Source organism: Mytilus californianus, unplaced genomic scaffold (genome assembly GCF_021869535.1).
Source record: "Mytilus californianus isolate M0D057914Y unplaced genomic scaffold, xbMytCali1.0.p SCAF_10, whole genome shotgun sequence".
NCBI lineage: Eukaryota > Metazoa > Mollusca > Bivalvia > Mytilida > Mytilidae > Mytilus > Mytilus californianus.
Window position 1 is genome coordinate 67840954 of NW_026262582.1, and position 27200 is coordinate 67868153.

General features: G+C 33.2%; 1 protein-coding gene across 1 annotated transcript in view; it reads left to right on the forward strand.

The window, feature by feature from the left end:
- The window catches only part of LOC127718963 (immunoglobulin superfamily member 10-like), a 42226-nt gene extending 16467 nt beyond the window's left edge, over nucleotides 1-25759 (forward strand). Inside the window, exons 9-17 of the mRNA XM_052225032.1 lie at nucleotides 173-226; nucleotides 1691-1993; nucleotides 2313-2612; nucleotides 17467-17772; nucleotides 19682-19972; nucleotides 20498-20548; nucleotides 21401-21505; nucleotides 23799-23842; nucleotides 24926-25759. Coding sequence (XP_052080992.1) covers nucleotides 173-226; nucleotides 1691-1993; nucleotides 2313-2612; nucleotides 17467-17772; nucleotides 19682-19972; nucleotides 20498-20548; nucleotides 21401-21505; nucleotides 23799-23809 — 1421 coding nt within the window. The 3' untranslated portion in view covers nucleotides 23810-23842; nucleotides 24926-25759. The remainder of the gene's footprint in view (nucleotides 1-172; nucleotides 227-1690; nucleotides 1994-2312; nucleotides 2613-17466; nucleotides 17773-19681; nucleotides 19973-20497; nucleotides 20549-21400; nucleotides 21506-23798; nucleotides 23843-24925) is intronic.
- The last annotated feature ends 1441 nt before the right edge of the window (nucleotides 25760-27200 follow it).

The window sequence follows — 27200 nt, forward strand, 5'->3', positions numbered from 1 at the left end:
AATATCAAAACTCTAAAGTTTGAAGTGAAACACATTCATATGTTTAAATACATTAACATTCTTTTTGTCTCTTGGAATTAATGTATCACTATTCTTGTTACTGAAAAACACAGATATGAAATACTTATATGTAGATCTTGATAACTTTTTCAACTACATTTTATTTTTACAGTTGAGCAAGTTAGAAATACTCGCAGCTTATCTGGCAGTCAATCCGGTAGTCAGTGTAAGTACACCAGCAAGAAGTTGTACGTTATGAAACTTTTATGACATATTTATTTTACAAATTAAGGCTCAAATTCCATCACGGAAATTTTTATTTGACTGGTTTCGTAATTTCTAAGTATCGTTTAATCATTTGGCACACTATGTATTAACTAGACGTAGATAGTTAGACATCCTGGCATTTAACTTGTTTTGGTTATGAGCATTCATGAAGAAAGTAAATCTAGAATATCGCTAATGCTGCAACAAAAACACAAAACAAACATGGTACCATAGCGTATCATCGAGTAATAAGTCGGTGCGTCGATACTGAAGATTTTGTTGTAATCAAGACATTCAACATCGTACTTTATTTGGCCTTTTTAACTTTTTTTTATTCGAGCGCCACTGATGAGTCGTTTGTAGACGAAAGGCGCGTTTAGAGCAAATATCAAATTTCAATCATGGTATCTATGATGAGTTTATTTTTGGATAACAATTATTCAATAGCAAAAAAAAAATGAAAAAAGTGGAAATACAACACTATCAAAATATGTTTCTTAAATATGCTAGATGAGTTAACCATTATAATCCATTGAGAATCTGGAGATTCGGACAAAAACTAATAGACTGTAGAAATCTCGTATTATAGTTGTCTATGAATATAGACCATTGCACTTGGATTTCAAATATATAGCTCCACTCTTGTCAAAACTGGAGATATAACACTACCTGATTTACACAATGACTTGTTCCTAGAAATGTCTTCGACATTCGTGTTAAGTTTCGTCATATCTGATTCCTGCATTAGTTTGGCATATGTGCGACCCAAGATTATCGATGTCTGTACATACATACCACTGTCTGCGTATTAAAGTCATCTTTTTTGCCATGGTTAATGTTTGTTAATTTATTTGTTTGTTTTTTAGATAATAACACAATGTTGGCTTCTGTACATGCACCTAATTTTGACATGTTTACCTGCTATGTCTGTTTGTTTTGTTCACACATCGTTGTCAATAAAATGGAATTTTTTGCGACTGTCATACAAGTGTGAGGTTTAGCTAGCTAAAAAACCATGTTTAATCCACCATTTTCTACATTTGAAAATGCCTGTACCAAGTCAGGAATATGATAGTTGTTATCCATTCGTTTGATGTTGTAGAGCTTTTGGTTTTGTCATTTGATTAGGGACTTTCCTTTTTGAATTTTCCTCGGATATCAGTATTTTTGTGATTTTACTTTTTGCTATTGCTTACGAATAACCATCATTATTCATGAATATTGATGATTCCGATCGATACATAATCCAGACAGCTAGTAAAAAAAAGGTAAGAATGTCTTGTATTATCTGCGTTGCAAAATTCGTTTCATATAGAATATTGTCATTTACAATTGGTGATACGTATGTTAAAGTTTGATTGCAGATACATATTTGATACCAAAACAAACCAATTTTTACTTACATGTATCCCTTTTAAAACAGATCCAATTATTGATGTAGCAAAAGACCATTACAAGGTAGTTTATGGAAGTGCTGTAACCTTGATAACAAGCATGAGATCAAACGAAAAATATCCTGTTCGGAAAGTATTCTGGCAACTTAATAACAAAGGGGTTGTCATGACGATTGACTCTGAGACAAAGGGCGTATATGGAAATAGTATTGATAATTCGTCTCTCACTATCCACAAAGTAACTACATCTGAAGCTGGAAATTTTACCTGTTTTGTTGCACATGATATGGGTATTGCTAGAAGTATATCGATTGTTTTAGATGTCATTGGAGGTACGTAGCGTGATTAGATGTTAACGATATGCTATAATTTTCCGTCAAGTAACATTACTTAATGTTGTATATGTAAACTACCGATTTACATGAACGTTTATCCTCATATAAACATTGTTAACTCTGAAATACTTAAGCAGACATCCATGTGATATCTCGTAATGTGAGCTTGTTTCAATTACCTTTTTGTCTATAATGATACTGAGAATAATATTACTTTCAAATGTGTTATTCAAATTATCGTGGGTTAATAAAAATTAACTGTACAGTTTACAATACAAACAACATTATAAAAGTGAAAATATAATTTTCTATTTAGATTTACCAACCATTGAAATTGAACAGAAAAAGTATGCATCTGTTTATGGTGAGGATATTACATTAGACTGTAATGTAAAAGCCGATCCTGCTATCACTGATGTGTATTGGGAAAGAGTTCAAAATGACACAAGCATGATTATCAACCATGATTCAGTTGGTGTTCAGGGAATAACACCTCAAAATCCGTCTCTGATTATCATTTCCAGTACCAAAATGCACATCGGGAAATACAGATGCTTTGCCTCAAATGCAGTTGGAACGAGTGGTAGTGAATCTATGTCATTGGGTGTCATAGGTGGTAAGCTAAAATTGAGTATGGAAATGGGGAATGTGTCAAAGAGACAACAACCTGACCATAGAGTAGACAACAGCCAAAGGCCACCAATGGGTCTTCAATGCAGCGAGAAACTCCCGCACCAAGAGGCGTCCTTCAGCTGGCCCCTAAACAAATATGTATACTAGTTCAGTGTTAATGGACGTCATACTTAACTCCAAATTATACACAAGAAACTAAAATTAAAAATGATACAAGACTAACAAAGTCCAGAGGCTCCTGGCTTGGGACAGGCGCAAAAAATTGGCGGGGTTAAACATGTTTTTTTGAGATCTCAACCCTCCTCCTATACCTCTAGCCAATGTAGAAAAACAAACGTACAACATACTTTATTTTGTTTCATCTAACATAATATAAAAAAAAAGCATACGATCATTCTTTGATATATATTTTCGTAATGGTTTAACTTGTTTTTTTTTATCGATCCTGATAAATGTTTTCAAAATTTGTATTGCACCCTTTTCACTGTCTAATGTTGGGAATAACTATGTTAAACCTTGTCGCATATTCATGCAACTTAAGTGACTGAACAAATTCTTTGAATGTTGATTTACATAGAAGGAGAGCAAGTTTTCTTTCCCCTTCTGAAATTACAAAAATAGTAAAATTGTATGAAACAAGTTAAAAAATGCTTTTATATTATTCATTTATACATTTGGGTATAAAATCTGCCTTTACTGTCTTCAGCGGTAGTCACTTTGATGTCAATGTTAATTTTGCAAACCGATTGTTTCGACACACAATCGAATGACACTACTGAATTGGATGCTCTGTGTAAGATTATTATCTTGCATAAATATATATATATATATATATATATATATATATAAGGGCATACTTTTGAAAATATTAGCTTTCAAATAATGGAGGTAAACCAAAATTGGGACTCCCAAAGGAGAAAACAGAGAGAAAGGTTCTGGATGCATCAGCTACGTACTCTTGAACCTGATGGACTTAATGAGAGAGATGAAAAACAGTTCTGCCCAAAACCAAAGGAATAAATCCTGAACTTCATTCTATTTAACTAAAACAATTATTTGTATTGATTTAAGAATTGCTATGTACTATAAGCGGCAAAAATATTTTTCTAGACAATTTACAAACATATATTTTTTATAGAACATCAATAAATTTTGTTAAACTTTTACTCAAATTTTGTGTAGTTCAAGCTACAGAAATATTTTTTTGTCATGCATCCGATTTCACCTTGAGAGATGCACACGCCTGATGAAGCTAATATGTTTAGCGAAATATTGCGTGAATAATATAAAATATAACAACTAATTTTATAACACTCATTAGTGTGTTAAAGTTACATTCTTAGGCACTTATATAATTTAATGTAGTAACTGCATCAGTTTATTTACAAACTGATCCACGCCTAGATAGAATGAATGTTGATTGTTGCTATTTTTGGACACTTTATATATATATATATATATATATATAGATTGCCTAACAATGTAATTTCAACACACTATTTAATATGTAAATATTAGAATGTTTAAAATATTTACAAAACGATAAAAATAAACGCAATATTTCGCTAGACCAACTAGCTTTATTAAGCGTGCATCTATCCAGGTGAAATCGGATGTAGATGATAAGAAACTTTTGCAGCTCAATGTACATGTTGCACATGAATTTAGCTGCCTTATAAATAATACACAATTTGGATGAAGTTCAAGATTATATACACAATTGGTGGTTGAAGTTTGCAACGTCCGTTGGCCAATATTACAAGATAAAAAGGACGAAGCTGTGTACTAAATTATTCTTTATCTTTCCTGTATCTTTTCTCGTCTTTTTCGTTAAGACCATCAGTTTCTAAAGTGTGGAGCTGGTGGATCCAAAAGTTTTCTCTTCTCCTTCTCGCCGTGGTGTCCCACTCGGTGTTGACTTCTATGATATTGAAAGTAACATTATCAAAAGGATGTTTTTTTGTGCGAAGATGTCTTGTGAGAGGACAGTTTTTGTTGGTTTTGTACCATGAACGATGGTTATTGAGCCGAATATTGAATTAATCCATTGTTTTTCCCACATACTGAATGCCACAAGTGTTACATGTTAATAAATAAATTGAGTTCTCCGTTTTACAGTTTGAATTTGAGTAGATGGTATATAAATAAAGGCAACAAAAGTATAACTATGTTTAGTGACGGAGCTGATGAAAGAACTGCTTGTATTGGCAGCTTTGCAACATCAGCATTTCCTTCGACCACATTGTTTGTAGCAACCGGGAGGTGGAGTAGGTTGCTTTGTTAATACAGATGTCACTAATTTGTCACGGATATTTTTAGATCTTCTGAAGGCCATGACTGGTGGTGAGGAAAATGTTTTTTTTTTAAATTGGAGTCATTTTCTATGTTGATATATAAAGAAGACACGTCCATAGATGCAAGTATAGTATTGTTAGGTAAAGGATTGAGGCTTTCCATTTTCTTTAAATAATCAGTCGTATCCTGAATGTAAGAGGGTAGTTCTTTAACATGAGGTCTTAGGTGATGGTCTACAAATTCGGATATCTTTTCAGTTGGGTGACTGTTCGCTGAAACAATTGGTCGTCCCGGATTGCCAGTTTTGTTTATTTTAGGCAACATATAGAATCTTCCAGCCTTTGCTTCGTTCTCAAGAGGTCAAAGATAGTCAAAGGTGTCATTATCGATATGTTTTTGGTCGTACATCTCTTGAAGGATGGTGTTGATCTTTCGAATGGTAGTTTGTGTTGGATTTGTGGTTAATTGCTTGTAAAAATTGCAGTTTGACAGTTGACGATTCCCCTCTGCTATTTAATCTGTTTTATTCATGACAACCTCAGCGCCCCCTTTGTCGGCAGGTTTTATTGCAATATCCTCTTGTTCTTTTAACGCTTTCAAAGCGATGCTTTCTGACTTAGATAAATTATAATTTCTTTTGTTTGTTATACAGGACTTTATATCAGATCTCACGTAGTTAATAAATGACTCCAAGTTTTCGTTTTTACCTTTTGGTGGTTTCCATGAACTTTTTTTCCTAAATTTTGAGATGGGCGCGATTTCTTCATTGGTCTCAGTATCTGAATCTGTTAATCCGGCTTCTTCAAGGTGCTTCTTGTCCCTATTGTAGAAAAAAATCTGTCAAGCGTAAATGTCTAGCGAATTGGTCTAAGTACTCGTCTAGGTGAAAGTTATTTACATTTGATGGGGTAGGACAGAAGTTTAAATCTTTACTTAAAAGAGATTCTTCAGCACGTGTCAGTTTTTTTAGACTTTTTAGAATACTTTCATTTTTTTGTTTCCGTCTTTTACATTTTCTTTTTCTAGGGGTCTTATGGTTTGTTGTATTGATATCAACTAAAAACTACAAACTGAACATCATATATCAAACTTAAAACATTACTTTCAAAGTAGAACTGTACCAAAAGGTTTAAACATCAAAGTGAGTCCCCAGGCACCGGGACATAAATCCAAAAGGTTCATGAGCCGTTGGAATGAAATTCTGTTTAACTGTTCAATTCAACTTCTTCAACTGTTACTTTCTTTTACAACCACAAATTACAAACAAATTGTAAATGAAATATCAGATATCATCAACAGTAGTCACATTTCACGTGACGATTTACCAAGAATAACACGTCGCCTGGAAGATATTGAAAAAATTGAACTATCCAAACATAAAGAAAAAACAAAGGAATAAATTTTAAAGAGATAAAGTTCACAGTGTTTCTTTAAATCAGCATATTATTAATATCAATACAACAAACCATAAGGCCCCTAGAAAAGGAAAATTTAAAAGACGGAAACAAAAAAATGAAAGTATTGTTGTAAATTTGTCATCTAAAAAACTGACAAGTGCTGAAGAATCTCTTTTAAGTAAATGTTTAAACTTCTGTCCTACCCCATCAAATGTAAATAACTTTCAGCTAGACGAGGACTTAGACCAATTCGCTAGACGTTTACTCTTGACAGATTTTTTCTACAATAGGGGCAAGAAGCACCTTGAAGAAGCCGGATTAACAGATTCAGATACTGACACCAATGAAGAAGTCACGCCCATCCCAAAATTTAGGAAAAAACGTTCATGGAAACCACCAAAAAGTACAAACGAAAACTTGGAGTCTTTTATTAACTACGTGAGATCTGATATAAAGTCCTGTATAACAAACAAAAGAAATTATAATTTATCTAAGTCAGAAAGCATCGTTTCGAAAGCGTTAAAAGAACAAGAGGATATTGTAATAAAACCTGCCGACAAAGGGGGCGCTGTGGTTGTCATGAATAAATCAGATTAAATAGCAGAGGGGAATCGTCAACTGTCAAACTGCAATTTTTACAAGCAATTAACCACAGATCCAACACAAACTACCATTCGAAAAATCAACACCATCCTTCAAGAGATGTACGACCAAAAGCATATCGATAATGACACCTTTGTCTATCTTCGGCCTCTTGAGAACGAAGCAAAGGTTGGAAGATTCTATATGTTGCCTAAAATACACAAAACTGGCAATCCGGGTCGACCAATTGGTTCAGCGAATAGTCACCCAACTGAAAAGATATCCGAATTTGTAAACCATCACATAAGACCTCATGTTAAAGAACTATCCTCTTACATTCAGGATACGACTGATTATTTAAAGAAAATGGAAAGCCTCAATCCTCTACCTAACAATACTATATTTGCATCCATGGACGTGTCTTCTTTATATACCAACATTCCACAAGACGAATGAATAGTAGTGTGTGAAGAGGCATGGAACACTCGTAGTGACAAAAATCCTCCAACTGAGTGCCTTGTTACACTTCTGAAACTAGTGCTGGAGAACAACAACTTCTCTTTCAATGACAAACACTATCTACAGATAGACGGCACTAGTATGTGCACAAAAATGGCCTCGTCATATGCCAACATATTTATGGGCCAACTTGAAAAACGCCTCTTGGCCAGTGCTCCATACCAGTCATTATCATGGTTTCGATTTATTAACGATATTGATTTTAAATGGACAGATTCACAAGACCATCTTAATGAATTTAGAGAACACTGTAACTCTTTCCACCATTCAATTCAATTTACACTCGAAACATATATGGAGAAAATAAACTTCCTTAATACTACGAGTTACATCAAGAACGGAACCATTATTACGGACCTTCATACGAAAACAACGGACAAACATCAGTTTCTTTCTTCTAAAAGTTGCCATCCTAAACACTGCTCCCGTGGTATCCACTTCAGCCAGGCATTGCGAATCAAGAGAATATGCTTTACCGAAAATAAACAAAATGCTAGACTTGGACAACTACGCAAACATCTAGTTGTTCGAGGATACAATAACAACATCATTGATACAGCTTTCGAAAGAGCAAACAGAACGAGTCGCCAAGAACTTCTGGAGTACAAGGATAAGAATAAAAGAGTCAACAGAACACCACTTGTACTCACTTACCATCCTCATTTTAAAAATGTGTCATCTATTGTTCAGAAGCATTGGAAATTATAGAACAGAAAATGACTCCAATTTAAAAAAAAGTATTTTCCTCACCACCAGTCATGGCCTTCAGAAGACCTAAACATATCCGTGACAAATTAGTGACATCTGTTTGAACAAAGCAACCTACTCCACCTCCCGGTTGCTACAAACAATGTGGTCGAAGGAATTGATAATGTTGCAAAGCTGCCAATACAAGCAGTTCTTTCATCAGCTCCGTCACTAAACAAAGTTATACCATCTACTCAAATTCAACTGTAAAACGGAGAACTCAGTTTATATATTAACATGTAACACTTGTGGCATTCAGTATGTGAGAGAAACAATGGATAAATTCAATATTCGGCTCAATAACCATCGTTCATGGTACAAAACAAAAAAACAACTGTCCTCACACAAGACATCTTCGCACAAAAACATCCTTTTGATAATGTTACTTTCCAAATCATAGAAGTCAACACCGAGTGGGACACCACGGCGAGAAGGAGAAGAGAAAACTTTTGGATCCACCAGCTCCACACTTTAGAACCTGATGGTCTTAACGAAAAAGACGAGAAAAGATACAGGAAAGATAAAGAATAATTTAGTACACAGCTTCGTCCTTTTTATCCTGTAATATTGGCCAATGGACGTTGCAAACTTCAACCACCAATTGTGTATATAATCTTGAACTTCATCCAAATTGTGTATTATTTACAAGGCAGCTAAATTCATGTGCAACATGTACATTGAGCTGAAAAGTTTCTTATCATCTACATCCGATCTCACCTGGATAGATGCACGCTTGATAAAGCTAGTTGGTCTAGAGATATATTGCGTTTATTTCTATTGTTTTGTAAATATTTTAAACATTCTAATATTTACATACTAGTACTAAATAGTTTGTTAAAACTACATTGTTAGGCAATCTATAATTTTATTTGTGTAATTGTATTAATCTCTGTACTGATTAATCCACACTCCCATAGATCTGTATGTCATGTGTTGCTATTTATAGGCACTTATATATCTATATAGATTGCCTAACAATGTAATTTTAACACACTATTTAGTATGTAAATATAAGAATGTTTAAAATATTAACAAAATGATGAAAATAAACGCAATATTTCGCTAGACTAACTAGCTTTATCAAGCGTGCATCTATCCAGGTGAAATCGGATGTAGATGATAAGAAACTTTTGCAGCTCAATGTATATGTTGCATTTGAATTTAGCTGCCTTGAAAATAATACATAATTTGGATGAAGTTCAAGATTTTTACAAAATTGGTAGTTGAAGTTAGCAACGTCCATTAGCCAATATTACAGGATAAAAAGGACAATGCTGTGTACTAAATTATTCTTTATCTTTCCTGTATCTATTCTCATCTTTTTCGTTGAGACCATCAGGTTCTAAAGTGTGAAGTTGGTGGATCCAAAAATTTTCTCTTCTCCTTCTCGCCGTGGTGTCCCACTCGGTGTTGACTTCTATGATTTGGAAAGTAACATTATCAAAAGAATGTTTCGTTGAACGAAGATGTCTTGTGAGAGGACAGTTTTTGTTGGTTTTGTACCATGAACGATGGTTATTGAGCCGAATATTAAATTTGTCCATTGTTTCTCCCACATACTGAATGCCACAAGTGTCACATGTTAATATATAAATTGAGTTCTCCGTTTTACAGTTGGAATTTGAGTAGATGGTATAATTTTGATTAGTAACGGAGCTGATGAAAGAACTGCTTGTATTGGCAACTTTACAACACAAGCAGTTCCTTCGACCACATTGTTTGTAGCAACCGGGAGATGGAGTAGGCTGCTTTGCTAATACAGATGTCACTAATTTGTCACGGATGTTTTTAGGTCTTCTGGAGGCCATGACTGGTGGCGAGGAAAATACTTTTTTAGGATTTAAATCATTTTCTATAATTTTCCAATGCTTCTGAACAATGGAAGACACATTTTTAAAATCAGGATGGTAAGTGAGTACAAGGGGTGTTCTGTTAGCTGCTTTATTCTTATCTTTGTACTCTAGAAGTTCTTGGCGACTAGTTTTGTTTGCTCTTTCGAAAGCGCTATCAATGATGTTATTATTGTATCCTCGAACAACTAGATGTTTACGTAGTTGTCCAAGTCTAGCATTTTGCGTGTTTTCAGTAGAGCATATTCTCTTGATTCGCAATGCATGGCTGAATGGGATGCCACGGGAGCAGTGTTAAGGATGGCAACTTTTAGGAGAAAGGAATTGATGTTTGTCCGTTTGTTTAATATGAAGGTCCGTTATAATGGTTCCGTTCTTGATGTAACTTGTAGTGTGGAGGAAGTTTATTTTCTCCATAGATGATTCATATGTAAATTTTATTGAATGGTGGAAAGAGTTACAGTGTCCTAGAAATTCATTAAGATGTTCTTGTTAATCTGTCCATTTGAAATCAATATCGTCAATGAATCGGAACCATGATAAGGGCTGGTATGGAGCACTAGCCAAGAGGCGTTTTTCAAGTTGGCCCATAAATATGTTGGCATATGACGGGGCCATTTTTGTGCCCATACTAATACCGTCTATCTGGAGATAATGTTTTTCATTGAATGAGAAGTTGTTGTTCTCTAGCACTAGTCTCAGAAGTGTAACAAGGTACTCAGTTGGAGGATTTTTTTCACTACGAGTGTTCCATACCTCTTCACACGCTGCTATTCCTTCGTCTTGTGGAATGTTGGTATATAAAGAAGACACGTCCATGGATGCAAGTATAGTATTGCTTGGTAGAGGATTGAGGCTTTCCATTTTCTTTAGATAATCAGTCGTATCTTGAATGTAAGAGGGTAGTTCTTTCACATGAGGTCTTAGATGATGGTCTACAAATTCTGATATCTTTTCAGTTGGATGACTATTTGCTGAAACAATTGGTCGACCTGGATTGCCCGTTTTATGTATTTTAGGCAACATATAGAATCTTCCGGCCTTTGCTTCGTTCTCAAGAGGTCGGAGATAATCAAAGGTGTCATTGTTTATATGCTTTTTGTCGAACATCTCTTGAAGGATGTGTTGATCCTTCGAATAGTATTTAGTGTTGGATCTGTGGTTAATTGTTTATAAAAAATGGAGTTTGAAAGTTGGCGATTTCCCTCTGCTATGTAATCTGTTTTATTCATGACAACCACAGCGCCCCCTTTGTCGGCAGGTTTTATTACGATATCCTCTAGATCTTTTAACGCTTTCAAAGCAATGCTTTCTGACTTGGATAAATTATAATTTCTTGTATTTGTTATACAGGACTTTATATCAGACCTCACGTTGTTAATGAATGACTCCAAGTTATCATTTTTACTCTTAGGTGGTTTCCATGAACTTTTTTTCTTAAATTTTGGGATGGGCGTGACTTCTTCATTGGTGTCAGTATCTGAATCTGTTAATCCAGCTTCTTCAAGGTTTTTCTTGCCCCTATTGTAGAAAAAATCTTTCAAGCGTATACGTCTAGCGAATTGGTCTAAGTCCTCGTCTAGCTGAAAGTTATTTACATTTGATGGGATAGGACAGAAGTTTAAACCTTTACTTAAAAGAGATTCTTCAGCACGTGTAAGTTCTTTAGATGACATATTTACAACAATGCTTTCAGTTTTTTGTTTCCGTCTTTTGAATTTTCTTTTTCTAGGGACCTTATGGTTTGTTGTATGGATATCATTCATATCCTGATTTAAATAGACAGTGTGAATTTTATCTCTTTGAAATGTATTCCTTTGTTTTTCTTTATGTTTGGATAGTTCAATTTTTTCAATATCTGCGAGGCGACGTTTAATTATTGGTAAATCGTCACGTGAAATGTTACTATTGTTGATGATATCTGATATTTCATTTACAATTTGTTTGTAATTTGTGGTTGTAAAAGAAAGTAACAGTTGAAGTAGCTGGATTGAACAGTTAAACAGAATTTCATTCCAACGGCTCATGAATCTTTTGGATTTATGTCCCGGTGCCTGGGGACTCACTTTGATGTTTAAACCTTTTGGTACAGTTCTACTTTGAATATATTTTTTTAAGTTTGATAAATGATGTTCAGTTTGTAGTTTCTTTTTAGTTAAAGATCTTAATTTCTTGAAATGCAGTGCGCTATCCATGTTGTAAAGATAGCGATAGATTTGAATGGATTACACAAACATTTGTGAAATGCGTGCTACTGAAGATAATAATATAAGTGCCTATAAATAGCAGCACATGACATACAAATCTATGGGAGTGTTGATTAATCAGTACAGAGATTAATTCAATTACACAAATAAAATTATAGATTGCCTAACAATGTAATTTTAACACACTTTTTAGTATGTAAATATAAGAATGTTTAAAATATTTACAAAATGATGAAAATAAACGCAATATTTCGCTAGACTAACTAGCTTTATCAAGCGTGCATCTATCCAGGTGAAATCGGATGTAGATGATAAGAAACTTTTCAGCTCAATGTATATGTTGCATTTGAATTTAGCTGCCTTGAAAATAATACATAATTTGGATGAAGTTCAAGATTTTTACAAAATTGGTAGTTGAAGTTAGCAACGTCCATTGGCCAATATTACAGGATAAAAAGGACGATGCTGTGTACTAAATTATTCTTTATCTTTCCTGTATCTTTTCTCATCTTTTTCGTTGAGACCATCAGGTTCTAAAGTGTGAAGTTGGTGGATCCAAAAATTTTCTCTTCTCCTTCTCGCCGTGTTGTCCCACTCGGTGTTGACTTCTATGATTTGGAAAGTAACATTATCAAAAGAATGTTTCGTTGAACGAAGATGTCTTGTGAGAGGACAGTTTTTGTTGGTTTTGTACCATGAACGATGGTTATTGAGCCGAATATTAAATTTGTCCATTGTTTCTCCCACATACTGAATGCCACAAGTGTCACATGTTAATATATAAATTGAGTTCTCCGTTTTACAGTTGGAATTTGAGTAGATGGTATAATTTTGTTTATTAACGGAGCTGATGAAAGAACTGCTTGTATTGGCAGCTTTACAACACAAGCAGTTCCTTCGACCACATTGTTTGTAGCAACCGGGAGATGGAGTAGGCTGCTTTGCTAATACAGATGTCACTAATTTGTCACGGATGTTTTTAGGTCTTCTGAAGGCCATGACTGGTGGCGAGGAAAATACTTTTTTAAGATTTAAATCATTTTCTATAATTTTCCAATGCTTCTGAACAATGGAAGACACATTTTTAAAATCAGGATGGTAAGTGAGTACAAGGGGTGTTCTGTTAGCTGCTTTATTCTTATCTTTGTACTCTAGAAGTTCTTGGCGACTAGTTTTGTTTGCTCTTTCGAAAGCGCTATCAATGATGTTGTTATTGTATCCTCGAACAACTAGATGTTTACGTAGTTGTCCAAGTCTAGCATTTTGCGTGTTTTCAGTAGAGCATATTCTCTTGATTCGCAATGCCTGGCTGAATGGGATGCCACGGGAGCAGTGTTTAGGATGGCAACTTTTAGGAGAAAGAAATTGATGTTTGTCCGTTTGTTTGGTATGAAGGTCCGTTATTATGGTTCCGTTCTTGATGTAACTCGTAGTGTCGAGGAAGTTTATTTTCTCCATAGATGATTCATATGTAAATTTTATTGAATGGTGGAAAGAGTTACAGTGTCCTAGAAATTCATTAAGATGTTCTTGTGAATCTGTCCATTTGAAATCAATATCGTCAATGAATCGGAACCATGATAAGGGCTGGTATGTAGCACTAGCCAAGAGGCGTTTTTCAAGTTGGCCCATAAATATGTTGGCATATGACGGGGCCATTTTTGTGCCCATACTAGTACCGTCTATCTGGAGATAATGTTTTTCATTGAAAGAGAAGTTGTTGTTCTCTAGCACTAGTTTCAGAAGTGTAACAAGGCACTCAGTTGGAGGATTTTTTTCACTACGAGTGTTCCATACCTCTTCACACGCTGCTATTCCTTCGTCTTGTGGAATGTTTGTATATAAAGAAGACACGTCCATGGATGCAGGTATAGTATTGCTTGGTAGATGATTGAGGCTTTCCATTTTCTTTAGATAATCAGTCGTATCTTGAATGTAAGAGGGTAGTTCTTTCACATGAGGTCTTAGATGATGGACTACAAATTCTGATATCTTTTCGGAATTTTCTTATCAGAATTCAGATACTGACACCAATGAAGAAGTCACGCCCATCCCAAAATTTAAGAAAAAAGTTCATGGAAACCACCTAAGAGTAAAAATAATAACTTGGAGTCATTCATTAACTACGTGAGGTCTGATATAAAGTCCTGTATAACAAATACAAGAAATTATAATTTATCCAAGTCAGAAAGCATTGCTTTGAAAGCGTTAAAAGATCAAGAGGATATCGTAATAAAGCCTGCCGACAAAGGGGGCGCTGTGGTTGTCATGAATAAAACAGATTACATAGCAGAAGGAAATCGCCAACTCTCAAACTCCATTTTTTATAAACAATTAACCACAGATCCAACACTAAATACTATTCGAAGACCTCATGTGAAAGAACTACCCTCTTACATTCAAGATACGACTGATTATCTAAAGAAAATGGAAAGCCTCAATCCTCTACCAAGCAATACTATACCTGCATCCATGGACGTGTCTTCTTTATATACCAACATTCCACGAGACGAAGGAATAGCAGCGTGTGAAGAGGTATGGAACACTCGTAGTGAAAAAAATCCTCCAACTGAGTGCCTTGTTACACTTCTGAAACTAGTGCTAGAGAACAACAACTTCTCTTTCAATGAAAAATATTATCTCCAGATAGACGGTACTAGTATGGGCACAAAAATGGCCTCGTCATATGCCAACATATTTATGGGCCAACTTGAAAAACGGCTCTTGGCTAGTGCTCCATACCAGCCCTTATCATGGTTCCGATTCATTGACGATATTGATTTCAAATGGACAGATTCACAAGAACATCTTAATGAATTTCTAGGACACTGTAACTCTTTCCACCATTCAATAAAATTTACATATGAATCATCTATGGAGAAAATAAACCTCCTCGACACTACGAGTTACAACAAGAACGGAACCATTATAAAGGACCTTCATACCAAACAAACGGACAAACATCAATTCCTTTCTCCTAAAAGTTGCCATCCTAAACACTGCTCCCGTGGCATCCCATTCAGCCAGGCATTACGAATCAAGAGAATATGCTCTACTGAAAACACGCAAAATGCTAGACTTGGACAACTACGTAAACATCTAGTTGTTCGAGGATACAATAACAACATCATTGATAGCGCTTTCGAAAGAGCAAACAAAACTAGTCGCCAAGAACTTCTAGAGTACAAAGATAAGAATAAAGCAGCTAACAGAACACCCCTTGTACTCACTTACCATCCTGATTTTAAAATGTGTCTTCCATTGTTCAGAAGCATTGGAAAATTATAGAAAATGATTTAAATCTTAAAAAAAGTATTTTCCTCGCCACCAGTCATGGCCTTCAGAAGACCTAAAAACATCCGTGACAAATTAGTGACATCTGTATTAGCAAAGCAGCCTACTCCATCTCCCGGTTGCTACAAACAATATGGTCGAAGGAACTGCTTGTGTTGTAAAGCTGCCAATACAAGCAGTTATTTCATCAGCTCCGTTACTAATCAAAATTATACCATCTACTCAAATTCCAACTGTAAAACGGAGAACTCAATTTATATATTAACATGTGACACTTGTGGCATTCAGTATGTGGGAGAAACAATGGACAAATTTAATATTCGGCTCAATAACCATCGTTCATGGTACAAAACCAACAAAAACTGTCCTCTCACAAGACATCTTCGTTCAACGAAACATTTTTTTGATAATGTTACTTTCCAAATCATAGAAGTCAACACCGAGTGGGACACCACGGCGAGAAGGAGAAGAGAAAATTTTTGGATCCACCAACTTCACACTTTAGAACCTGATGGTCTCGACGAAAAAGATGAGAAAAGATACAGGAAAGATAAAGAATAATTTAGTACACAGCATCGTCCTTTTTATCTTGTAATATTGGCCAATGGACGTTGCTAACTTCAACTACCAATTTTGTAAAAATCTTGAACTTCATCCAAATTATGTATTATTTTCAAGGCAGCTAAATTCAAATGCAACATATACATTGAGCTGCAAAAATTTCTTATCATCTACATCCGATTTCACCTGGATAGATGCACGCTTGATAAAGCTAGTTAGTCTAGCGAAATATTGCGTTTATTTTCATCATTTTGTAAATATTTTAAACATTCTTATATTAACATACTAAATAGTGTGTTAAAATTACATTGTTAGGCAATCTATAATTTTATTTGTGTAATTGAATTAATCTCTGTACTGATTAATCCACACTCCCATAGATTTGTATGTCATGTGCTGCTATTTATAGGCACTTATATATATATATATATATATATAGTCTAAATTGAAAACAACGTTCAAACCTATGATTGCGTTGGATAAAAACCGCAATTTTCATATGTGTGCATGTAAAACAAATTTCTTGGTAGAGGGGTCTAAATACAGCACAAACAACATTTTCCAAAAGACCAAAAAGTACAAAAGTCTATTTGAACAAAACGCATTTGACTTACAGGTCGAACAACTGATGTTCTTAAACCCTGCTGACTGCCATTGGCGATTGCCAAATAAACGGATCACCAGATGTAACAAAATGGATGTTAACTATTAATTTAATACCAAACAGAAAACAATAAACTTGCGGAGAAGATGGTATACTGCAAATCATTTATGAATGTGAAAAACCCTCGCTCCTGTCTCCCTTCAAACGGTCTCTAGAATTCTTTAATATTATAATCCTCTTGGTTCTAAGTTTGTGAGATAATGGTGCGTTTTGCCTATTGAAATTTAGTAGGACCGCTAGTTAATCTGTTGAACAAAATTGCCTGTAGCGATATAGCCAATGGTAATTAAGTACAGACAATCAACTAAACAATCAAGTATTGTTTCGTGTACACGACTGAAGTAAATCATTTGATATTTGCATTTTAATAGTAATACCAACGACAGCTTCGACGGAAATAAAAATAATGTACAAAGGCATTTTGAAATATCTCTCAAAGAACAGTTTCCTCGTGAATTATCAACCTGAAATGCGGACACAATTATTTAATTTGTCCTCTGATGGCAAGTTTTCTCACTGTCAATCAAATCACATCTTCCATTTGTTATACCAAAGGAGAGTACTAATACTAATACAAACTAAAAATGAATATTGAAGTATTTTAATAAAGATGCAATTAATGGGTCTCTTTAACAATGACATATGTAACTCAGTATATGCGTTTCCGATTCAATGTCTTGGTATACATACAATTATATAAAATGATTAAAGTTTTCTATAGAGAAACCAACAGTCATAACAACACAATCGATTGTTTCAACTAACTTTGGAAAGGAAGTCACACTTAGATGCATCGTTAATGCAACACCGAAAATAACAAAGATTTACTGGTATAAAAAAATTAACAGTCAAAACCATGTTACATTCATACATGACGGATTCCCTGGAATGTCTGGAAGTACTGTAGAGACTCCTTCATTAACAATCAAATCAGGAACTCCTGCAAATGACGGCAATTACAGTTGCGTAGCTGAGAACGTAGTCGGAATAACCGGAAGTAAACCTGTCATATTGATTGTGCGAGCAGGTAACTAGTTTCATCGATACTATGTCACTCAAACACAAAGATGTGTAATAGAAACATTTTTTGACAAAACTAACTGAAATAACTCAATTTAAAATCTTTATAAATAATTAACATGTATAATCTTACTAACGGACTCTTACTTAAGATGTGTATTAAAATTATCTGCAAAAACATCGCCACAATTTTAACTCCACTACAATATTACACAACTGAACAATATCGTTATAAAATCGTCAGTGCTTATCACTTGTATTAATATTTGTAGATGCTCTCGGAAATAATAGGAAAATAACCGCACTAATTCTCAAGAATGTTTCAGTCTCCAAAACATGTGAATTGGCTTAATAAACGTACTACAAATAAACCAAATACAACTCCATCTGTTTGTAAATAAACAAAGCAAAGCATATGTTGTGTTATGCTTGTGTTATCTGATTTCAAACAGCACAGGTATTTTTTTTTTTGACTCGTGATACAATACACGAAGTCATTGCTTGTTAGTATTTTACTAAATATAACAATTATACCAAAAGGTGACCGGTTCATCAATAATTTGATCTTTGAATATTGTTTTCATTGGTATCAATATTGATTTTGTTTTCATTGAATTAAAAGCAAACTAAAGATTATTGTTATATATTTATCTACATTCATGGCTCTACAACCTGTCGATACTAGTACATGTATCTTGCAATAGGTATGGCCCAAAAGCATCATTTTCTCTGATTGTTTATGACGTCTTTATACTAAATCTTTTGAATGTTAGATGCGTATTGATTAATAATTAAGTGTAAGTTGCATGGTTTATTTTATTAGTTGTTATTGGCTTTGAACTAGCTGCCAGTATCTGTACATGCTCTAAAATTTGTACGTTGTGTCTTTTTTGTTTGGATGCACAAGTACCCGTTCACGTCTGCTCTGTGTTTTTGTGAGATGTATTTATATTTTGTATCCATCTAATGAGTTAAGCCTTTTTAATTGAATCCTTTAGTTTGTTCCTATTTTGTACTGTAACACCACTGTCCCAGGCTAAGGGGAGGATAGTTGTCGTTTATTGCTGTGTTACATATTTGTTTTTAGTTTGTCATTTAGAATTGGTACATACATTAAGCCGTTAGTTTTCTTGCTGGAATTGTTTAGAATTCGTCAGTTCGGGGCCTTATATAGCTGACTTTCCTGTTTGGGCTTTACTCATTGCCGTACGGTTATCTATATTTTGTTATGTATGTGTCATTTTGGTCCATTTAGGAGAGTTGTCATATTGGAAATTATAGCACATCTTTTTTTTATAATTCAATCAAATTTTAAATCTTCAAGTTTATCAAGTTTATATTTAAAAGATAATTCATGGGAGCTTGATTTTATATTGATCTACCATATTTTTGCTTATCAAGTTAAAACAATCTATGGATAATTGTATTCTAATATGACACATTTGTTTAAATCGAAGCGCACTAGATAAAAGCAAATATCAGCTGCTCCAGTAACTAAACAAACTTAATGTTGACGTCAAAAGACAACGAAACCTGTGACTTTCAATAAAATACTAAGACCAGATTGGACGAAGTTAAATGATTTTTTTAATTGTATTTTGAAAAGTGGCTTTCAATAAATTTTGATGATCGTTTATTTTTTGTTTCCGTTTTTTTACGACTTTCAGTTTTACATCCGTACATTTCACATATTTTACGTTATCATTCAATGACGTGATTTATACCGATTTACTTCGCGTAACTCATTCGTAAAAAGCATACTACGTGGGGGTTTGATGAGAACAGAGCAATTAAATATGAATTTGACCAAAAGCTGACATGCAAGAATATCATATTTTGCCAATAGTGTGTACTGAAAACGTTTGAAAAAACGTCATATTAGAATGAATAATAGAACTGTTACTTATATATTGTAGCAATCCCGGAAGTGACTGTTCCCCACGACCCGTTAACTGTAGAAGCTGGTGTTGACGTAACACTCAACTGCGATATTAAAGCAATTCCATCAGCGACGGAAGTGTATTGGGAGAGAAAAACAAGTAATTCAACCACAATCATAAATAAATATTCGTTACAAGTAGAAGGATCTACTGTCAGCGATCCGTCATTAACAATTCAGTCGGCTTCAGTGTCGATGTCTGGAAAATATACCTGTTTTGCAAGAAACCCTGTCGGAATAGAAAGTGGTGTAGAAACAGTGTTAAAAGGTTAGTCGTGTTCTGTAATTGATACATGCATTACTAGACAATTAAAAATGCGATATATCAACAAACGTTAATGATTATCCTTCATTGTTGAACACTTGTAGTAAAATTCAACAATAATATATCAATTTTAAGTAAGAAAAATCATAAGAGAACATAACGAAACGCTATACACATTTTATATTTATTAGTCAATTAAACATATTTAAAAGTGATGTCATAAAAATTAAAAAAGCAAAACCTTGTAGAGATTATGGCAGCCCCATTTTAAAAGTTTTAATATAAGTTTCTTTTATATATTTCGGAGTTTAGTATGACGTCCACTATGTATCACTGAACTTGTACACGTTTTTGTTAAGGTGCCAGCCGAAGCACGCCTGCTGATGCGGGATTTTCTCGCTGTATTGAAGAACCATTTGTGGTCTTCGGATGTTGTCTGCTCTTTGCTTGGGTCGTTGTCTTTGACACATTCCCCATTTCCATTCTGAATTTTATATAGTCAATTATTACAATTGAACTCTTTTACAGTTTTGGATTCCCTGTCAGGCATAATAAACCATGAATCCGACGATGATGACAGTAAGTAATGACGTGTTGTTTCTCTTAGACGTTTTCAACATGGTTTGAAGAAGATACAATTTAAACATGAATTGCCACAAAAATATAAACGATGTGTATACAATATGGCAAGGTTGGGGTTTTTGACTTGTTTATTTAACAAACAAATGCTTTAAACAATCTGTAGTCGACACCCATTTCCAAAAAGTATTATTCACCTCCAAGAAATATCATACAAGTCATCAAGCAAGATCTGTAAATAAAACACGGTTTTAGACTGGAAACATTCCACATCGAAGGATACTAAAGGGATATTGGTGTGTTGCGTGTACAATTGTGTGTCTGTCTTTAAGTTTGTCTGTTTGTATGTCTGTCATTTTTTTTTAGGCATTGTCAGTTTATTTTCGACCTATGCGTTTGAATGTCCGTCCGCTATCTTTTGCCTCACTTGAAGATTAAGAAGTCGAAAACAATCCGCCAACGCCATGACAGACAAGAGATAAAAGACAGTAATTTAAATAAGTAACAAATATCCACAATATCTTTACTTTTTCTAACATATGTTAATTAGTGACGATTTGAATATGTTAAGAGTTGAGTAACTAACTCCTCAATATGGTCCTAACATTCTGATATTTTTAACTGCATTTTTGTTGGGAGAATATGATTTAAAATTTATGATGGAATGTCTTATTCTTTCAGCTTTAAACATTTTCATCAATTGCGTGATAAGGATGATTTTGTGTAAGTCATACACATGTCACCTACACTTTATTTTTGGCAACATATTCAAATATATGAACAAATATATAGTTATCGAAGGTGGCGATACATGTTTAACAAGTCAATTTTTTTATGATATTTGTATTTTAGGTGTAATAATGGAGGCTGTATTTGGCACTATAGGTTCAATTGTGGGACTCGGTACGATGATAGGTGGATTCATTACATGTTATTCCAAAAGGAGAAAACACACTGGTATATTCGTTAATTGTGCAATATCTAGATTATTTTAAATTGCTTTCCACAATAAATGTATTTGGATGTAGTTTCAATCTGAACTTTAATTTTCTAGGATCATATTTACCCTGGCAGAAATCGAGCCATTCGAACGGACAGCAGTCACCACAAACATGACAAAGCCATGTTTATCAAACAAAAAACGCTTAGATGAGGCTTGAATTTCAGTTCCGATCATGTTTTTAAACAATTTACTCTAGCGTTTTAATACTAATGCTTGTAGTGTACCACAAAGGTCTGAGTTATTCACTATTTTAAAAACACTAATATTCTTTTATTACAAAAACACAGTTGGTTTATCTTTTTTCGCTTTTACAGAGGAGAACAAAGACAAATATAAAGACGATATGAAGCCAAAATCTGTTAACGTTCAAAGAAACAATAAATACACCGAGTTCCTTTGAAATTAATAAACAAAAAAGTATTAACAAATCATGAACTATAAATATATATATATATATATATATATATATATATATTTATCTTACCTCCTAAAGATTTATAGTGATATGATTGGTTTAAGGGCTCAATGTTGTGACTATATATATTTGATATAGGGTGTCCTAAAAAGTACATGGTTAGTTACTATATAGGGTTAGTTACCATATGGGGTAAATAAGGAGTTACTTCCCTTTCAAAACAAAAAAGATGGCACATCCCTTATTTAAACAACACGGTGTTGAGGAAAATGTAAAAGGTTTCAACAGACGAAAAAAAATAGATGATAAAGACTGCAATAAATTTATAAAACACATTCATAGCTTACAAGTTGTTGTTGTTGGCATTATGAGTTACTTCCCTTTAAAAAAAAAAGAAACCTTAAAGGTTTCAACAGACAAAGACCTTGACTACCCTTGCGGATTTTGCATGGTCGATCCTGGCTTATGCTTATATAGACATTTCAATAAATACTTTATGTTATAGTAATAGATACATCGATTGAAAAACAAAGAAATTCAAAGCTTTGTTTTTTAACCAAATGACACATCTAAATATATCAACGATAGAGTTAACCTTAAGGAGTTGGAACCTTTTCCGTCCTGTTCTGAATAATTTCTTATATTAACAGAGAATTTTCAAAGTAAGCCTTATTAGACTATTTACCGAATTTGTAATAACATTAGCAACACGACGGGTTCCACATGTGGAGCAGGATCTGCTGACCCTTCCGGAGCCCCTGATATCACCCCAAGTTTTTGGTGGGGTTCGTGTTGCTTAGTCTTTAGTTTTCTATGTTGTGTCATCTGTATTATTATTTGTCTGTTTGTCTTTTTATTTTTGGCCATGGCGTTGTCAGTTTGTTTTCGATTTATGAGTTTGACTGTTCCTCTGGTATCTTTCGTCCCTCTTTTATTAAGCATGTGAGTTTGAATGCAAAGAATACTGCACTTATGATATAAGCAGTGAAATCTCTATTTACGATATTTCGTTAAAAATTGAAACAACGCATTATAAGCATCATGTTTCAAGACCACTTTTATGGATTTGCCTTCACCAATAACGCTCAAAGTCGAATATATTGATGTGAATGAACCTAAACAGTTAAAAAACTAGTATATAAAAAACCTAAAAAAAAATAAAAATCAAATCTATTTAAGGTCAAGTTTGCCTGAGAAACTTGAAACCTTAGTTTTTTTTTTATAATTTCCAAATTTATCAGCGGACAATTTTTGTCCTGATCAATATCTGACACCCATGTAACTTAAATGTTAACTCTTGTTTCGATGGTAGATTATTTTAACAATATTTTCTATTTGTAAATTTATAATCCTCAGGCATTTTGGTTTTTGTGAATGCAGTACATTTAAAAACAAAACAATTATTTAAAAGCAAGAGAAGTCACACATATATAGACACGCACCAATATTAATGACATAAAGGGTGCTGAAAAGGATAATCTTATTAATCTTAGGTCTACTTTACCTAAGAGAGACACAAACTGATTATAAACTTTTCACTAATATTACTATTACTATAAAATGTATTCCTGTTATTCTTTGAGTCAAAAATCAAACAATATCGTTAACAGGTACATCAAAATAAAATGAATACAAGTCTATGAAAGGAATAGAAAAATGAATTATGGGTTATTATATAATCAAAAGTTTCCATAATCTTCTTGGCTTAACATTAACATGGAAATCTTTGTAGTGACTATTATTTTCCTACTCTTGAATATACATTGTGTGGTCCGAAATAAGCAGCAGGGTTGTTCTTTAACATGTTCAAAAACGTTTTTTTTTTATTTTAGAACAAAGTTGATGTTCATGATTTACCGAGCTTGAAGTAAGTCATGTAAGTATATATATGTATTGTTTTTTTGTAAATTGAACATTCTTGGATAGATTTTTTTTTAGATTGTATATGTGTGAATAGAAAACTTTAATTAAATAACCCCATTAATTGAAATAAAAGGAAGATAAATATTAATAATATGTACATGTAGCCGACAAAACATGAATGAGATGACGCATTTAAGGAGGCTCGAGAGTACAAAGTTTTCAGCAAAAATTCAAACATCTTTATTTTCAGTACAAATTTTATTTATTACACTATTAGTTGTTACTTTATGACATGGTACAAAAATCAACCAAATAAATAGATTTATTTTGGCCCCAGATGACTTTCAAAATGTCTATATTATTGAAAAAGCTCCAAAGTATCTCCCTTTGGTACAAGAATGCCATTTTTTTTTGCATTAAACTTTAAATATCTGTTTTAACTCATCGGTGACCTATTTTTTTAAATTTTTTTTCAAATAAGCTGTACTTAAACTAGAAAATAGTAAAATTTAAGCGATTTATGTAATTTAGTTCTTGTTTTATTTCGATATTAACTCTACTTCTCCTATTAGTTCAACAGAAAAAAAGTACCTCAACAAAAATGCATGCTTTTTTCGAAGGCAGATGAACGGTGACCCCATTTTTTTATTTTATTTTCTATTAAGTATATGATAAAGATTATTTATAGAAACAAAAATAGCGAAATCCTTTATTTAAAAAAAAATCGATTTATACCCGCTAGCCACCTTAATTACTACGCCAGCAACTTAGTCTGAAATAAGAATAACATGATCAAATATGATAAATGTGATAACAAGTTGACACAGACTTTGTCATTTAAAAATACAAATTCTGACTTTCATTGTTTTATTTTAATGGTAGGTACTAACACAGGATCCATTAAAAGTACACCATGTACATATCAACATGATCAAGGTGCTTTCAGAATGCCCCTATTTTCATAGAAACAACACTATCGTCTAATTACATGTATGACTGTCTATTGTTCTGAAAAAATTTTGAACAGAATAAATTTTGTTTATTGAGTAACCATTATATCTTTCGAATAATTAAGAACATGAATAACATATTTTAGATACATGCCATCCTACAATAACAGACACATGGACCTGCAGAATAATTATTTAATTGGTATTTTTCATTGTTGTTTAGAAGCACCTCTTGACTCATGACACAGTATGAATCATTGTATGATTATTATCAAATGTGTTGATGTACAAACAATTTGTATTATATACTCAAAAGAAAAGTATGTGTCGTAACTTCAAATTGGTGTATGTTAATTATTTAGGTTTGTTTTTTACTAATTTTAACCATCTTAAAAAGTTTTGGCTTATCATTATGTTGCAATATATTACAATTTTAACTGCTTTATTTACGAAAGAATATAGCATTTAAAGTATATAACAGCTCTTAATGGAATGAAATAAGCCAGATAAGGCATTATGTTTAAAATAGGTTTATACAAACTATATGGAACTTATGTTTTATTCATTATATAACGGCATAATTTTCCTATTTCAAAAACAACTGAATACAACTAAAGTCTTAAAAAGCAACCAAATCACCTTCAATTGGTAATTAAACGTAAACATAATGAAATCTTAAGACAAGTACAGTGTCTTCTTTTCAAAATATATATAAATAAGAAAACTTTATGTTCTTTAACTTTATATACATTTATGAATCACAATGAAGTAACTTGACGATGAAAAATAAGGAACATTCATTTGATTTTGTCATATCACTACTTATATTATACACAGTTCAACTTGTTGATTTTAGTTTTTGTATCAGATCTGCAATCAACTATATTAGAGTTTATAGTTCATCATTGTTTATATTTTTTAAATGACAATCGGAATCTATTGTTCAAGGTTTTGATGATTATAAATTTTGGGTTAATTTGTTATTTATCTGTGGCCTTATTTTTTGCCTAATTCTGCTTATCATTTATGTCTTGCAACAAAATATTGTCCTTAACAAGGTTTGTTCATACAAAATATGTAAGTTTTATGTCTTTAGAAATGTGTGGTATTTTTTTTAATTATACACAGCGTTGATGATATTATAGCTATAATTTAATTGTGCCTTTTTGAAATTTTTATGTCTCTTCAGTCGAGTTCAAAGTATTTGAAATCTAAACCTCGATGAGCTGCTAAAATGAAAAAGGACGTACAGCTTAACAAAATCTGGAAAAGGAATCCGAGATTTGTATTCAGAAAGTTAAGATGATTTACAAAATATTGTAACAACAAATTTCAATCAAACAATATTTGTTGTCAGTACCAAAGTAATGGCTACTAGGCTGGTGATACACATTAAACACTTGGATGCTAATATTGACCGCATAATATATACATATATATCACAAAAACGTTTTTAATGCGGTCCAAATCTTTTGACTTAGTGAATAGATGATTCGAGACCATTACAATACCCGAAAGACTAAAATAATTAACTCTATAACATGACATGACAAAGAGAATGTTATGATAATACAAATGCACGATAAATCATCGAATGTGTAATACAAAAGAAGAGTAAGTGAATGTGCAAACTCTTTATCGACAATCGACATGCAATAAACTTATGATTCCAATCATGCTTTTTTTGTAAACGTATTCCTTATAATTATACAACCTTCAATCAGAGCTTTACGTCTGAAGCAAGAACATAAGATACTTTCATGACCACTGTTAGGGTTTGCTCTATGTGTATATATATATAAATAAGGATATGTGATATGATTGCCAATGAGACAACTATCCACCAGAGACCAAGGAGATGTGGTATGATTGCCAATGAGACAACTATCTACCAAAGTTCAAATGACGTGGATGTAAACAATTATAGGCAATTGTAAACGAGAAAAACCCATACCGTATAGTCGGCTATAAAAGTCCCAGACATGTTTGTTGTCAGGAAATTTAACTTTTTTCGGTATGTTTTTATAAGATATTTACTGTTATCAGCTATTCGTGACATTATTTAGACTTTTTGTAAATCAAGGTTGTCTGAATGTATCAATGAAGCAAAACAGGTGTGAATTTACATCATTTAGATGTAGCTTATATGATTCCTATTCCTGGTCCTCGTACATGACATTTAGTTTGTAACCCGGATTTGTTTTCTCTCAATCGATTTATGACTTTCGAACAGCGGTATACTACTGTTGTCTTTATTTATAACGTGAATTCACATGAACAATCACAAGATTGTAAGGTACCAGTCTTGTTTTACAACTCCAGTGTGTCAAAACATGGAGTGAAATGAAATAGTCAATTTTTTCTTCCTTTTTTTTTCTGTTGGATTAAAAGTTTATACTGAATTGAAACATATATTACAAT